Genomic DNA, 15,462 nt, shown 5'->3' on the forward strand with positions numbered 1-15,462 from the left:
ATCCGTTTCTATACATGTACAAAAGCAAAAAAAAACTTGTTTATCAAGACTGCATTTATTTGATCAAAAATACATCAAAAAAATATTTTAAAATGTAATGTTGATGCAGTTAAGCTCTCAGAAATTGTCAGAAAAAACCCTAAAACTAAACAATGTACAGTCATGAAAAAAGGTTGTTTTTCCCCCCCAGATATTATGATAACAGATAATATTTTTCAGTCCATCTCACACCTTACTAAGACAAAGGTACCCAGTACCATTAAATTATTTATATATAACCATTTTATACAATCAATCATTCATATAAAGTTCACCACAGATTTACACAGCTACAGTATATCTGGCAGTAACATTATGCAAATAGTCAAGAGACACCTTCTGTATGTCTAATAACAAGCATTAATGTGCAAAAGATGAACAATCGTAAGGAATGACAGGCACATTGGAGCAGTAGTTACGTACTGGGCGACCCCTTAATATTTTTGAATTACATCACAATATTCTCTGTGTTTGTTTTGCAATCAATGAATCTGGTCCACAATATGATCCTCGGTGAAGTTGAAAAACTCATGTACGTTTCTTGCTGTATTTTGGTAACAGCTGAGTCCTGACAAACTGCACAAGTCTTGTTTCTGTCAGAAATACGGTGATGACCACTCCCAGGAGACAAATCGCCCCCACAGCAACGTGAACCAGCCTTAGCAACCAGCCAACATCACAGCAGAACATGCTCTGAAAGACAAAAAAAATACAAAGCAGGATTAAATTTGCTCATCACTACATTCTGATATAGGTAATTAATAAGGCGCTGAGAGGATACCTCTGAGCAGGTTGTGAGGATTGAGCTCACGCCAAGTGCAATGATAACAGCAGAATGTGGACGGAGCCCCCACAGGGGTGTGTATTCACTCTGCAGGAAATACCGATGTATGTAAACAATACTGTGAGTAATTCGTAGAGCCATGTTGCAGCAATTAGCCAAAATAAAGCCAACGCCTCCTAACATCCACGTTAGCCAATAAGAAAGGAGAAGAAATGAGGCTGAGAGTCCCAGCATCACAAGATTGTATCTAAAAAAACGAGAGAGAAAAAAATAGTTGAAAAAATTTCTTAAAAATGGAAAAGGCTTAAATACTTTTGACTTACAATCACTATATGTGTGTGTGTGTGTGTGTGTGTGTGGTTGGGGTCTGTGTGCGAATCAAATCAGCATATTAGAATGATTTATGAAAGATTAGGTCTCACTGAAGACTGGAATAATGATGCTGAAAAAACAATTAAGTGTTGTTCACCTGTCAACTTCCTCTTTGCTCATGGCAGCAAAAACAAAACACTCTGTTACTCCATTAATGGCTAACAGCAGAACATAACAACTATAACACCGTAGGAGAGCTGGCCCTGCAAAAAACACAAACAAATCATTTAAATCTTTACCACACACACACACAAATAAAAATGCATAAGGGTAAGCATATTTGAGTTTTACCAGCTCCGCTGCTCAGAAGTTCCCCTCCATAGATGTCAAGTGCCAGATGAGAATACGCATAACCAAAAACTGTGATGATAAGACCAACCAAAAGCACCAGCTTCAAAAGACATTCCAATACTTCAGCTGCCATGGAAACTTCCTCCTGTGGACCAATCAGCATTTTACAGTTATACAACTCCACATCTGGTGGTCAGCACTAGATAAAGTTAGGGACGTAAACAGACACTGACTTGTTTTTGATGTTGTACATCTCGTCCACGTTCCAGGACTTTAGCAAAGAACACATAGAAACTCTCCTCAATCGGCAAAAAAAGGAATCTTGCTACCATTGAGCCCAGATTGTTTATTATATCATAAACACCTGTAAATAGAAAATAAGTATAATATGACTATATTGTTTGTATATAAGAGTTTGTGTGTATGGATGTACGAACTCACCCTGATCTCCAAAGTTAAGCACATTCAAAAACGTCATCACATAACGCTCGCCTGTCAAGTCAAAATTTAATATTTATTGGAAATATTTCAACATTCAGAAAATAAGTACTGATTATTTGAGCATGATTTTTACCTTCTGTAAGTATCTGTTTGAGAAATGACTGCTTGAAAAAGCTCCAGGTTAGTGTGGTCAACTTCCAGTTTAGTAGTGGCTAAAAAAAACAAACATACAGTGTAGCTGTTTTACTGAAATAAAAAAAGGGTATTCAACAGAATATTGTATCGTATTATAAAATAAGTCACCTCATGATCCACTCTAGATGGCAGAAGGTCTGTTATGCGACTCACAGGGAACATTTTTTTCTCTGCCTCCTCTGAGCCAAGAAAACGAATGAAGTATAAAATGTAACAAAGCAGCAAAAACCCTGCATAGACACACTGTGAAACAAAAACACACAGAATCACGATTAGAAACCACAAGGCAACCAAATTCTGTATATGTTGTATATGTTCGGTGTGTGAACATGAAAATATATATATACCTGCGCTGCAGAAAAGATATAGAGTCCCCACTGAGGTGCTGAGACCACCATCATTACAGTTACAAGACATTTAGCAATCATGGCTAAGCTTTCAGCAATCACCTGCCAACATATGTCATCTGGTCAGATGGTTTCTTATTGATTTATAAAGATTATATTAAGGGTAAAATAAAGTACAAAAGGCAGACTGTGGCACCTTCAAACGAACGAACATGTGTGCATGGGCAAGAACCCAGAGAGGTTCAGCCAGCAACTCTGTAAGTGCAGCCAAGCTGAACAATCCAACAGCTGGGACATAATGAGGGATGGACTCTGGATCAGGTGCCTGGAGCAGCCACCACCAGACACACACCAACACCACACCCCACATACAACCCACAGGAAATCTAAGTTTGAGAAGAAATAAAAAAACAATGTGAACTCGTCCTTGAAATTTCTGATATGATTTACTTATTTTCTGACATTCTCTTGTTGCAAATTTTCTGTTCATTAGTGCACTTCCACTTTCATGTGTATTTCTTTTTGAGGTAAGAACATTTTGGTCAATAAACCTACAGTCATTTCTACTTACGTGAGCCATAATAGATTGATAACCTGTCTCCAGTTACGCCCCGCCCCGTCGCCGCTTAGACACGCCCTCCGGAACGCTTCCCTAGACAGAAACACCAACGTGGAATAGAGCAGCATCAACCTATAACAAAAGAAAACGTTTCAGTTAGTGCCGCGTTGAAACGAAAGTTCGAGTTCATGTTTAACTATAAACCCACCTGACATTTACCACACCTATCAGCTCCTTAGACACAAAACGTAAAGTAAATGCGTTCAAGAGAAACGTCAATACTCGAAACATCACCTGCAGCATAAAACATATTGCGTTATTTTTTGTTTCTAATAAAGGTATATTTTGTGTGTGTACAACAGTAGGGTGTTTGTGACAGTACCTGAAGCAGAACATTATAAGAGGCCAGTTTTGAAGCACTCTTGAGCACATCCTCTGAGCCCATTGTAAGCTTTACTTTTCAACTCAACTGTTTATTTAAACTCACTATCAGCAACATCACCGAGATTCGCCGGTGATAAACGTTACATTCGGTCCATTATACAGAAATTATACTATAGCACTGTACTACAGTAGTCTCCTAATGGATTTGCCATTTGGTATTTATCAACTGTACGAGTTGTCAAATAGAATACACTTCCGTGGTACAGTTTCAAATTAAAAGTCCTTGTATCTCGGTGGCGTTTTTAAACGTCTTCCTTTTTGAGGAACCTGGTTGACACGTATCAATTTATAATTATTCTAAGTTTCCATAACATTATAAACTGAAATCAAAATCTATGTTTAGTCAAATTTGTTAATTGTTTGTATATTGTAGCACTTTTAACTTGTTCAAACGTTTAACAGGAAGTTTGAAAGGATTTTGTTTCGCCTCTTTCGAATCAATCGTTTCCGATAAAAATGTCACCACTACAACGTAAGTTACCTGACTAATGCTGGAACTCAAGCCTTCATTATTTAAGTGTTTCACAACGTTTTCCTAATTAATTTGTGGGTCTTGCTGCCAACAAATATTTTATATTTTTATTTGTAAACGGGTGCAATGATTGCTTCTTCAGACATGCTCATCTCTGCTGCACAAAAGTTGCTGTGTCCACGGAAGAAACGTTTATCTTCGTCCACATGTCTTGATGTGATCGTTCAAATAATGGCTGTGGATCTGGGGGTCAAACCTGTGTTTCTTTACGACAGTAATGCTGCGTCTTCAGAGCAGCTTCAGACGTACCTTAAATCTCTACAGGAGTCTGGAGTTGTAACCAATCCACTACGGATTCTGTCCATTGATGAAAACACTTTCATTTTTAATCCTACCACGATTGAGTCCCACTTGGATGATCTTCTCAGAAGCAAAAGTCTCCTTCTGATTGACGTATGTTCCTCCAGAAAACAACCCGTGCTGGGTGGCTTTGAAAAGACAACCGAGCATATGACCAAAACTCTTTCAGAATTCTTCAAGAGTGAGCTGGAGAAAGGCTCTTCAGTGATTTTGTTGAGAGAGGAGCTGTATAATGACTGGAACTTGTGCACTCTGTTTGGAATCCTGTTAGGTTATCCAGCTTCATACTGGTTTGATCAAACTAGAGGATTTGGGAACTGTCTGTGTATGACACCACTGGTGGTGAGCACGGTTTGGGTCAAATGGCAGATACGTGACACAAATCATCGCTGTTGTCTTTATTCATTCAGTGTTCCCGAAGAGCTCTGGTCAGAGGTACAAAGTCATGTGCAACGCTGGACTGAGCATCTGCGTGAGAGATTTAACAAACAGCCAGTTCTGACTGATCTCTGCTTTTCTAGAGATACTGTCACTTTGCCCTCTGTGACCCTTTAAATAAACCTGATTTACATGTTTTTTATTAAATGTTTTATCCAATATGCATTGCCTATTTTCAGCATCATTTATCATTTCTTACCAAAGCAACATAAACTAATGTGTGCATATAATGCATAAAGCAGTAAATCCCAGCCTTTTTACTCCAAGGTTTCCCTTTAATCCAAAAAACAAAATCTTTTAATATCTTATATACATTGTACTCAAGTAAAGTGAATACAGATTTCAACTGCTTGAGAAAAATTGTTGAAAATGTAAAATATATTGTTGGCTAGTTCTAAACTGCTCTATGAATCTATAAATTTACAATGCATCTATAAAACACAAATATATTAAGACATTAGAAACCATGATTTTCTGTAAAACTGCATTGAAATAATGTGTATTACATATTTCCAGGCAGAACAAATTATTAAAATGTATATTTTTAATGTGTTCCAATGCAATCCTAGTACATTAACATTTTCAAAAATACGTATTTAAATAGCCATTCATCAATAACCATTTTGAAGTAAATTTACTAATAAATAGACATTTATGAGTAAATAAAAGAATTCATGATCCATGCCGTTTCCCACACTGATTCTTGAGATGCTCTGAAAGAATTCACACTTAAAACTCTAGCTAATGAATATGTATATTATAATAATTCCATAACTTGAGGTAGAGATTAGTTGTATTATGCAAGCAGCCTACAACCAAACCAAATCTATGTTCCAGTGATGAGTCGAGTACTGAGGGTCAGAATAACTCTCATTTCTCAGAGTTGGATGGCTGGCAGCACTTCTCCACAGCGTGCACTCACCCTGATGTCAGTCAGGTGGTCAGCTCTAGTGGGTCCTATATTCACGATGGCTATTGGAAGCTTTCTTTCACTAGCAGCAAGGAGAAAGCGGTACCCTGAAAAAACCTGAAAAGGAAAACATATGTCTTCACCTTTTTCCAAATGTCTTGAGTAAGTATCGAGTCAAAGACCAAAAATGTATTGCATTGCATTGTCTAGGCCAGGGATACTTATTAACTAGTCCAAACTCTAGCTAAACACACCTAAACCAACCAAGGTCTTTGGTTTTCTTTGTAGATTACAAGAAGGTGCACTGGAATAGGGTTATAATTATTTGTGCGGATAAGTGTTATTTTAGTATTACTGAGACATTTTTGACAACATACTAATATAGTATTATAATAAGAAATACTATTATTAAAAGTTTTCAAATTATTCAATTTACTTTTGAATAATTTTACTATATTATTGATGTTAGTGCTTTGATACAATCTGTGCTGTTAAAAGCACTATATAAATAAAAGTTATTCATTGAGTGATTGATGTTATCAGTTGATATGAGGTATTTTTAACTTTTTACATTTTTCCAATTTTGGTGTTTGTAAATTTAATTAGTTTTAGTTATTGTTTTTTCTGAGTGTATACACACACACATGCATATATACAGAGAGAGAGAGAGGTTCAGTAATTTTTTAGAGTTTAAATAAACCTTTATCATTTTGAAGCATTAAATGTAAACTATTCATCTTAAGTCCATCTCGCCAATGCTGTATTTGTAATTGCACATAGCTAACTAATCAAGAAAGTGTGAATATGTTAAATTATGTAAACTGAGGTATTCATCTTTTGTGTAATGTTTATTTTACCGAAAACTTTGAATGACCCCTATCTGTACGATACATCATTACACCAGGAGATGGCAGAGTAACTCTTTTCTAACTGAATAGCAAATGTTTTTTAAAGTGATATTGATGAAACTTGACTCACCTGGAGAGAAGATCCAGCCACAAGCACAGCATCAGACTCAGCCAGCTTGTTATACACGAAGTGAACTGTAGTCCGGTTCACTACGTCACCAAAGAACGTCACCTCAGGTTTGAGTACACCCCCGCAGGCACCACATGAAGGTACTACGAAGTTCAGCACCTGCTCGTCTTCCAGAAACACGTCTCCATCTGGGGCCACAGCGCCTGCACTTGCTGCCCAGCCAGGGTTAAGAGCTACGAAACGTTTCTGAAGCTCAGCACGTGGAGTCAGCTGCCCGCAGTCCAAACACACAACCCTGACAGCAGGACAAATACAAAATATATTTCCTTTTACATTCCACAGATCCTTTAACTCCACACAAATCACATTATATTCAAGCAAGCCCTGCTCCTACCTATGTGTAGATCCATGAAGTTCAGTTAGTTTCTGCTGCCCAGTCTTTGAGTGTAATGCATCTACATTCTGAGTGACGAGCCAGTGCAGCTTTCCCTTTTCCTCCCAGTCTCGTAATGCGAAGTGCGCTGGATTCGGCTGGTGTGAGGAGAACTGAGGCCACCCCATGTAGTTCCGGGCCCAGTATCGTTGCCTAGATTTCGCACTGCGCACAAACTCTGAGTGTTGCATCGGCCGCCTGTCTGTCCGTGCATACAGCCCCACACCTTCTGATCTGTAGTCTGGAATCCCAGATTCAGTGGAGAGTCCGGCACCGCTTATCACAAACAGACGAGAAGCCTGCGACACAAAGGCCTGGACTTGTTCCAAAGCACTGGAGTCAATTGAGCCACTTGCAGGAACAAATCTTTGCACACTAGCTTGTACTGTAGAGGCACATCTTCCTACTGCCACACGAGGAGGCACGGATCTCCATGAAAGCAGCATCTACAAACCTGATCAGATAACAACAAACAACTGTTCTGCACAATGTCAAGTACTCTATGTCTAAAACATGGCAAACTAATAAAGTTCACTCAAATCAAATGCATATAATTACTATATATATATATATATATATATATATTATATATATATATATATATATATATATAGAGAGAGAGAGAGAGAGAGAGAGAGAGAGAGAGAGAGAGAGAGAGAGAGAGAGAGAGAGAGAGAGAGAGAGAGAGAGAGAGAGAGAGAGAGAGAGAGAGAGATTATACATGGGGCTGTAAATAACAAGATTTTATCTGGAAATAATATCTGACTCTGACATCAGAAAAGGTGTATGGCATTTATTACATCATAACTACTGAACATGTGCAAAATCTGTAATGGTCTTCGAGCATAAAGACAATTATTACGCTCTAAACATGACAGTAAAACAGTCATGTCAGTTGTTTCACCTGTTTTGACTTCTGTAGGTGGGATGTGACGAACGCATTGTATAACTTTCAAATGACAAGCAAGTTAAGCTAGGACACCAATAAACATGACATGGATATTATGCCTCGTGCGAACATATATTTTAAACAAATATTTCAGATGTACAAGCAATTACATTACTTTGCAAACGTACCTGTATTTATAAAACCCTCGACACTAAAAGTCTTGTATTTCGTAAACATTAGTAAAGTAGCTGCTGCGGCCATCAAAACAAGAACTTCCGTGTTGTTGCACAGGTGCATGATGGTAAATGTAGTTTAGAGAAGGTCCTTGCTTTTGGCTCGCTTTCAACATTCTCAGCAGTTCTTTGATTAAACGAATAAACTCTCTTAAGTACTGCACTCACAGATATATAATATATTTTGAGAGAGTATTTTATTGTATATCAGTAATGATACCAAATAAAGCATATACATTTTGTCCCATGCTTCTTTTTTAACATCATTTTTAAAAATCATAAAGATTGTTTAGAATATGCTGCACACATCTTGATTGCAGAACTGCAAGATATCTGTAAAAATAGAAATAAATAAATGAATTAATTCATAATTAAAAGCATTCCACCTTTTTCTTGATGTAAAAATGGGCGTGGCCATTTGTAAATTCTATGGGTATAGCTTGCGGTCTCATCCTTGTCCAGCTATTTTTAGCTGTACAAAGAAGTTAATTTTGCTGCTTAATATTTAAATATTTAATATTTATTGCTGTGTCTAATGTTAAATGTAATGTATTATATTAATTGTGAACACACTAGTTTGTAGTGCAAAACATTTTAAAGTTTACTGCACTGTTATTCTCCTCTTTATTTACCTGATGAACCAGAAGCCTCACCCAAAGGCTTACTTCTAAGTTAAAGAAAAAGGTGGACAGCATGAATAATCAATCAAATAAGAGACATTTTACATATATATGTACTAAATCAAGCTGTTTTAAAATCCAGTAATTGTATATAAATGCAAACAAGTAATTGGTATGGATATAATAATGTTTCCTTTTATTCTCACTTGAATGTGTGCAGTTAAAGATGCTCTCAGCCTGTGAATAGAACTCTTCTCCGAGTATGGTGCGGTAGTCCATGTGACTGGTGTGAACGAGGCACCTTGTAGCATCTTTAAAGAGCAGGTCACTCTCTCCATACTGCTGAGACTCAAACAGGCGGAAGCCAGAATCTGGACGAGCTGCTATGGTTTCCTTTAGTGCAAAACACATCAGTATTCTGATTCCAAAAGACGTTCATATGAATCAAATAATTATTAATTCAGCGAGCACACCTGTGACTTCATTAAGAGGTCATAAATGCGAGCTGTAAGGACAGGACGCGTCATAACAATATTTGGAGGGATTGCTCCTAAGTTACAGGTCTTCCAGTCTGTCAGAGGAGCCCGGCTGCTATCTCCACAAAGCAACTCAAAGTCCCAAGCGAGCCATCCCTCTGCCCAGCCACTTGTGTTTAGACCTGTCCAAAAGACACATCAATGTGATTCATTTCAGTAACATTTCTCAGAGTCCTCACAGCTTACGTTCGATGTTGCTCTCCAGATTGTGGTGCTCCATAAATGCCACGTCTCCAAAGCTCTTCCCACTCTGGTCTCCAACCAGGCATCTGAAGTAAAAGACATTTTAAAGCCTTCAAAGCTGCAAGGTTTGAACTATGATACATTACCAATGAGAGATATTCTTCTGAATGCCCTTTTATTTGAGCTGTGCGGAATAGCAATTCCTCACCTTAATGCACCCATATTGCCATAGTAACGCTCATTGTGGTTGTCAGCACACCGTTTGGTGGCAGCTTCCTCAGTGCCACCCATGCACACCTTACAGAGATTGCCTTGACCTCCTGGCAAACAACCTTTCCAAAACACCTCACTGTACACTGAAAACAGAATGGGCTACATTAAAGGAATAGATTATCCCAATATAAAAATGCGCTCAGAAAGTGTTCACCCTAAAGCCATCTGAGATGCAAATCAGATTGTTTTTTCATCAGAACAGATTTGGTGAAATTTAGCATTACATTACCTGCTCATTAAATGTCAATGAATAAATGTCTTATAGATGTACGCTCACTGTACATCAGCCGCTTTTATCAGTTTATTCTGACAGCACCCATTTACTGCAGAGGATCTATTGGTGAGCAAATGATGTAATGGTAATTTTATACAAACGTGTTTTGATGAATTCAAGCTCATCTGCATCTTCGTTGTTTTCCTTTAAATTACGGCTTCCAGTACCTTTTTTATTAAAGTACCTTTTGAAATTAAGTTAGTATTTCATTTATTTAACATCACACTTGCATGTTCATGGCTCTTTAATGCTGGTTAACCGTCACGTGACATGCAAGTAAACTGATAATATACTGAAACCCTGCATTAAAGATAAATGAAATATTATATTCAAACTATTTCATAAAGATACCAAGTTAATAGAGAACATGTAGTACCATTATTCGGCTGACATGGGGCGCTGCTGTTGTGCTCCGTGCTGAGTGTGTGTCTCACGGGTAAAACCCAGCCTGCAGGGCTGTACATGTGACCGTGGCATGAGCGTCTGCCGCCCAGACTTCCAAAATATAAACTCCTACTTGTCCGACGTACAACTGCCACACCATACACTGGTGGTAATTCTGCAGAGATAAATATATTTTGTAAAAATGCAATAACAGAGATTGCATTTATGCTAAGCTAATTTTAGTCCTGTATTACCATCTCTTTCAAAATGACCAACTCCTTCAGGATTCTCACATTTCTCTCCTAAAATACAAAAGAACCAGCAAAGAGAAAAACAAATCAAGGTGAGGAGACGATGAGTGAGTATGACGTGGTACATTAGGATTTTAGATGTTTTATTTACCGTAATATTCAGTCACAACAGGGACAAGGCCACATTTCCCAGCTATGAATGCATGAGTGGCATCAAGAGACACAGCATCCACCTCATCCCTCTGTGAAAATGAACAATTCATTCTGCTTTGCACTGATACCAACAACAGTCAGCAGTGTCAATATGAACTAAAGCTAAAAAGTGTTTTCATTATTCGGAAAAGATTAAATTAAATAAAATATAAATATTAGCTGAAAGATTTTATGTATATATATCTACACACATACATTAATATATTTATTTGTGCTGAAACAACATTCTGCATTTTTTAATAATAAAATAAAAGCATGTTGTTAATGTTTGTTTAAATATAAACCACAAGTGCTGAAAATATGTCTTACTGGACCTTGATCTTCTCAATGCAGTCACTCATAGATGAAGCTTTCACACACACCAGAGGATCTGATTTTATGCTAAGAGCCCACTGCTCGCATTTCTTCTGTTCAGCATAACTTATACAGCACCACCTCACCACACTGTCCTCCAATGAGCTACCTAATCACAAATTCACACACGTTAAAGTCTAAAAGCTTATCATTCCCAAGATACAGATACAGGGGAAGCAATCGTTCACCTTCATGACCAAGGCCCTTGAGCAAGGCCACATAGTCCAGTCCCAGAACCTGGCTCATATCCATGTCTTCCATCAGAACTGATAATTTGTCAGTCACATCTTTAAAGAGAAGGTCACTCCCACCGTAGGATGCGGATTCAAACAGCTGGAAGCGGTGACGCTCCCTTCCCCTCCAACCAAATGAGATCTTCAAAAGAAAACACAATTCTTTTGTCTCATAAGAACCTGAAATCCTATCAGGGCTTTCTGCCAAGATACCAATAGCATTATTAGGAACATCTGCAGGAACAGGAACAGGTCAACAGGACCATCAATCTATTTGTTAAAGAGATAGTTCACCCAAGAATGGTATCATACTTTTTTACCCTCACGTTGTTTTTAAAAAAATAAAAATTAAACTAAAACAAAAAAAAAACCTAATGATTTTTTTTGTGTGGAAGACAACATTTTTAAGATGGTAACCCAACTGTTTTGCTCATTACTGACATACACTGTATGGACAAAAAACACAGAAACATTTAGCAAAATATCCGCTTTTATGTTCCACAAAAGAAAAAATTATACAGCTTTAAACAACACGAAAGTATATGATTGTTATTGTTATTTTCGTGGTGAACTGTACCCGTATGGTCAGTCTTTCCATGTACTGTAAAACTTTGGGGTTTTGTGTCAGGTTTGAGATAATTAATAAACAATGTATTTGTAGTATGTGTGCTTTAATTGAACAGTAATGTGAGCTGCATAGCCAACACTTTATATCTCCCCTCAGAAATAAAAAAAAAAAATATTTTTTGTTTGGTATTAGAATTTTACAGCACAGGTTTGCTGGGATAAGACACTATAATTGCGCAACATAAAACATACCTGGGAGGCTACCAAGAACTTTCGAGCGATTTGGCGGGTGTTCATTCGTGTGACCACACCTCCTCCAGGGCCTCGTCCAAGGTTACATTTTTTAAAACTGCTGAGGGGAGCATGAGTTCCATCTGCACACAACAGTCGGAACTCATCCTTCTCGCTTTCTGTTGAGGAAAACAGATAAGCCAGGATCAAAAAAAAAAAAAAAAAGAAGAAAAAGCTGTTAATCTCGAATTGGATTGAATCACTAGTTCATCCTTATAAGCATAAATGTTTGTGATTAGATTGAATTATTGTGTAAACCATCTATGCTGTCCAGAGCTGTGTGATCCACAAAGGCAACATCCCCTGCGCGTGACTGTAAACATCTACAAGAAAAAGATTGGAAGCTGTCAGATCCTCAAGAGAACTTGACAGTAACTTATTGAAACTGGTGTTAATAGGATCATTTTAACCTGAGTGCTCCTTGATTGTGGTAGAATGGTTCACTGTGAGATGTCTCACAATGGAAATTTTTCTGACGAATGTATGACCTTTGACCCTGGCACAAGGAACAAAGGCTGGGTGCCATTGTAGTTGCTCCAGGCACACAGCTGGCATTGAAGAAAGCACTAACCGCTGAATAAATAGTTAAAGTATGAGCACTGGCAACTCAACACAATCTAACATATTTTTGAAAACTTTGTTTGTTTTGTTTGGATGAACATGATGGAATACTTCCTATGTTATGATCCTGATTACCAAGTGACTGGAAATACAACAACAAAAATCTCTATATCTCTCAACTAACTGATATTAGCATGGCGTATTCGGTAAACGTGTTTTATGAAACACCCCCTGATCTTTCAGAGACTGTTGTTACATTGTTGTTTTAGTATTATTTTTATACTAACATAGGTTTTATGAAGCAAACATAGATATTGGTTAAAATTGGTATATAGGTATTTCGAAGCATGTTTATAAGAAGCAAATCCATCATTAAGATGATTTAACTTTAAACCATCACTTGACAAAAAATGTGTCCATCCCTCCTTTGTTTGACAAGACATTAAATTATGTTTTAGCAATTATGTTACGTGCTTTTGTTGTTTGTTTATTTATTTTGTTAAATATTTAAGTTTTAGCTAACGCTGTCACTGGTTATATAAAATGATAAAATACCCTGACTGAGGGGCTCATCCTCTGTCCAGGGCAGGAGGTTTCGAGAAAGGAGATGACCCAAAGGTAGACTCCAACCTGCAGTCCAGCGAGCTCCACTATGACAACTCCTACTGCCCCGTAAAGAGCGCATATCTAAAGTACTGCTGTTCCTTACCACAGCGACCGCAAGAATACAGCCACCTGCGAGACGAAGGTGGAGACAAAGTAAAAAAGGTACATATTTTCATGTTTCTTCTTGCAAAACGTGAAGCATATGACATACAAGATGCCACAAACAGAGCAAGAATGAAACCACGTTAGGTTTTTGTATGATACCATCTCTGTAGATCTCCTTTGCAACTACTGTGAGCCCAAACTGTTTTACCGCAGAGTACACCTCTCCAGCATCCAGAGTCACTAGGTCGGCTTTATTATCCTGACAGGAGGAAATAGCAGAATGCAAAACAGCTGCTTTTACGTCCCATAATTGATTTGCAATTTAAACCGATTTCAGCTTTCACAATATCTTAAGCAACCCACCCGTATCTTACTAATGCAGTCGGCGGTGCCATAAGCTTTCACACATGAGAGACGACCAAATGCTGTGACAGCTATGGCTGGAAGCACAGCGACTAGAGCTTTGGCCAGCTCAGCACACTTCCTCTGCTCCGGCTCTGAGACTGTACACCAGCGCATCTTCTTACCTGAACACAGATACACAGTCACACACTAACAGGACAGTGATATAATCTGCCACAAATAAAATGGGTTTTTACTAACAAATTACTTTTTTTCCCACAAGGAAATGTCACAAAAATGTAATGTATAGACAAAAACCATTTATTTGAAAAATAAGTATTGACACATCATAAATATCACAAATCTTACAGAAGTTTAATTATTTCATTTAAGCCCACATTTAAAGTAATCGTTTGGTACAATTCAATTATTGTCTACATACAAGTTTTTACATTGTACATGCATGTTAAAAAATACCTGCATCTCTAATTAATTTCTGTAATTACTTTTATAATTACACTGTTGACCAATGCTATACACCTTAACCTACCCATACCACCAAATTTGTCTCTAACCTAATCCGTTTCCCTCAATAGCAGAAAAAGTACACATAAACGCAATAAGTACACTACACTTTTTGACGCAAGTACGTAGTAGTTAAAGCCACTTAGTATATAGTTGGACCAACAATTTAAAATAACATAATACGGCCCCTATAATTATGTATTCTAAAAAAAATAACATTATAGTAAAATTATATATACACGCACAGAATAGAAAATTAGTAGGGATATTTATATATATTAGTAAGTAGGTAGGTGCGACATATTATTCTGGCAACTTTTTATTTTTTCATAATAATTATAAAATACATGAAAAAAATTAAATGGCTAAGATTATAAATAGCATGTAAAAAATAAATAAATAAATAAAATAAAAAAATCACAACTGAAAAAGCACGCCTTAATCATTCGCAGCTTTTAATAATTTTAGCAAACGCACTTACCCCAGCTGCTAATGGAGCACAGCAATAAGATGACAGTAATACTAACTCGCTTCATCATAGTTACCAGAAAACTTTTAAGAGCAAATGAATCACGGTAACTGTCTACATCGAGTTTTGGAGAGGCGTTTCAGTGAAACAGGCATGTCTCTTGAAGATCTCACTGCCTAGGTTTGCGTCAGTCTGAAAAAAACAAAAACCCTGTACTATGCGAGCGGGTGTTTTCAAAGCGAACAGTTCGTATAATAAATGCTCGCATATGGAAAATATTACACTGGACCTCTTATGTCACGTGGACTATTCTCGTCCAGGCATCTTTCCTTGCCTGGCGTTGTACGGCATTTCCACAACGTATTTTGTTCGGAATTGTTTTAGTATTGAATGCTACGTCCAAATGAGGATTCAAAGTTTAGGATCCAACTTTCCATCGAAGTGCGCGCAGCAAACAAAGATTTAACCCGGGTACCCAGTTTTTCAGGAT

General features: G+C 37.5%; 4 protein-coding genes across 4 annotated transcripts; 1 reads left to right on the top strand and 3 right to left on the bottom strand.

The window, feature by feature from the left end:
- Nucleotides 1–42: 42 nt before the first annotated feature.
- Nucleotides 43–3,628, bottom strand: rft1 (RFT1 homolog). Its single transcript, XM_043241475.1, has 13 exons — nt 3,411–3,628; nt 3,237–3,322; nt 3,041–3,160; nt 2,666–2,855; nt 2,470–2,571; nt 2,231–2,365; nt 2,061–2,139; nt 1,928–1,978; nt 1,720–1,850; nt 1,487–1,631; nt 1,293–1,398; nt 821–1,070; nt 43–732 (listed from the first exon to the last, which is right to left on the bottom strand). Exons 1-13 carry the CDS (start codon nt 3,471–3,473, stop codon nt 568–570), a joined length of 1,623 nt encoding a protein of 540 aa, XP_043097410.1. The 5' UTR covers nt 3,474–3,628; the 3' UTR covers nt 43–567.
- Nucleotides 3,629–3,746: 118 nt separating this feature from the next.
- c6h1orf74 (chromosome 6 C1orf74 homolog) lies at nt 3,747–4,903 on the top strand. The gene is made up of 2 exons (XM_043241478.1): nt 3,747–3,944; nt 4,087–4,903. Exons 1-2 carry the CDS (start codon nt 3,929–3,931, stop codon nt 4,857–4,859), a joined length of 789 nt encoding a protein of 262 aa, XP_043097413.1. The 5' UTR covers nt 3,747–3,928; the 3' UTR covers nt 4,860–4,903.
- A 93-nt stretch (nt 4,904–4,996) lies between these two features.
- On the bottom strand, nt 4,997–8,297 carry sirt4 (sirtuin 4). Its single transcript, XM_043241477.1, has 4 exons — nt 8,141–8,297; nt 7,025–7,517; nt 6,631–6,925; nt 4,997–5,769 (listed from the first exon to the last, which is right to left on the bottom strand). Exons 2-4 carry the CDS (start codon nt 7,507–7,509, stop codon nt 5,620–5,622), a joined length of 930 nt encoding a protein of 309 aa, XP_043097412.1. The 5' UTR covers nt 7,510–7,517; nt 8,141–8,297; the 3' UTR covers nt 4,997–5,619.
- Nucleotides 8,298–8,456: 159 nt separating this feature from the next.
- Nucleotides 8,457–15,178, bottom strand: zgc:172271 (Saxiphilin-like). The gene is made up of 17 exons (XM_043241473.1): nt 14,985–15,178; nt 14,000–14,163; nt 13,796–13,895; nt 13,481–13,660; nt 12,775–12,937; nt 12,623–12,687; nt 12,326–12,483; nt 11,462–11,648; nt 11,234–11,382; nt 10,858–10,948; nt 10,710–10,757; nt 10,448–10,630; nt 9,733–9,880; nt 9,528–9,610; nt 9,279–9,463; nt 9,012–9,198; nt 8,457–8,518 (listed from the first exon to the last, which is right to left on the bottom strand). Exons 1-17 carry the CDS (start codon nt 15,040–15,042, stop codon nt 8,475–8,477), a joined length of 2,193 nt encoding a protein of 730 aa, XP_043097408.1. The 5' UTR covers nt 15,043–15,178; the 3' UTR covers nt 8,457–8,474.
- Between the last annotated feature and the right edge of the window lie 284 nt (nt 15,179–15,462).

Source organism: Puntigrus tetrazona, chromosome 6 (assembly GCF_018831695.1).
Source record: "Puntigrus tetrazona isolate hp1 chromosome 6, ASM1883169v1, whole genome shotgun sequence".
Classification (NCBI taxonomy): domain Eukaryota; kingdom Metazoa; phylum Chordata; class Actinopteri; order Cypriniformes; family Cyprinidae; genus Puntigrus; species Puntigrus tetrazona.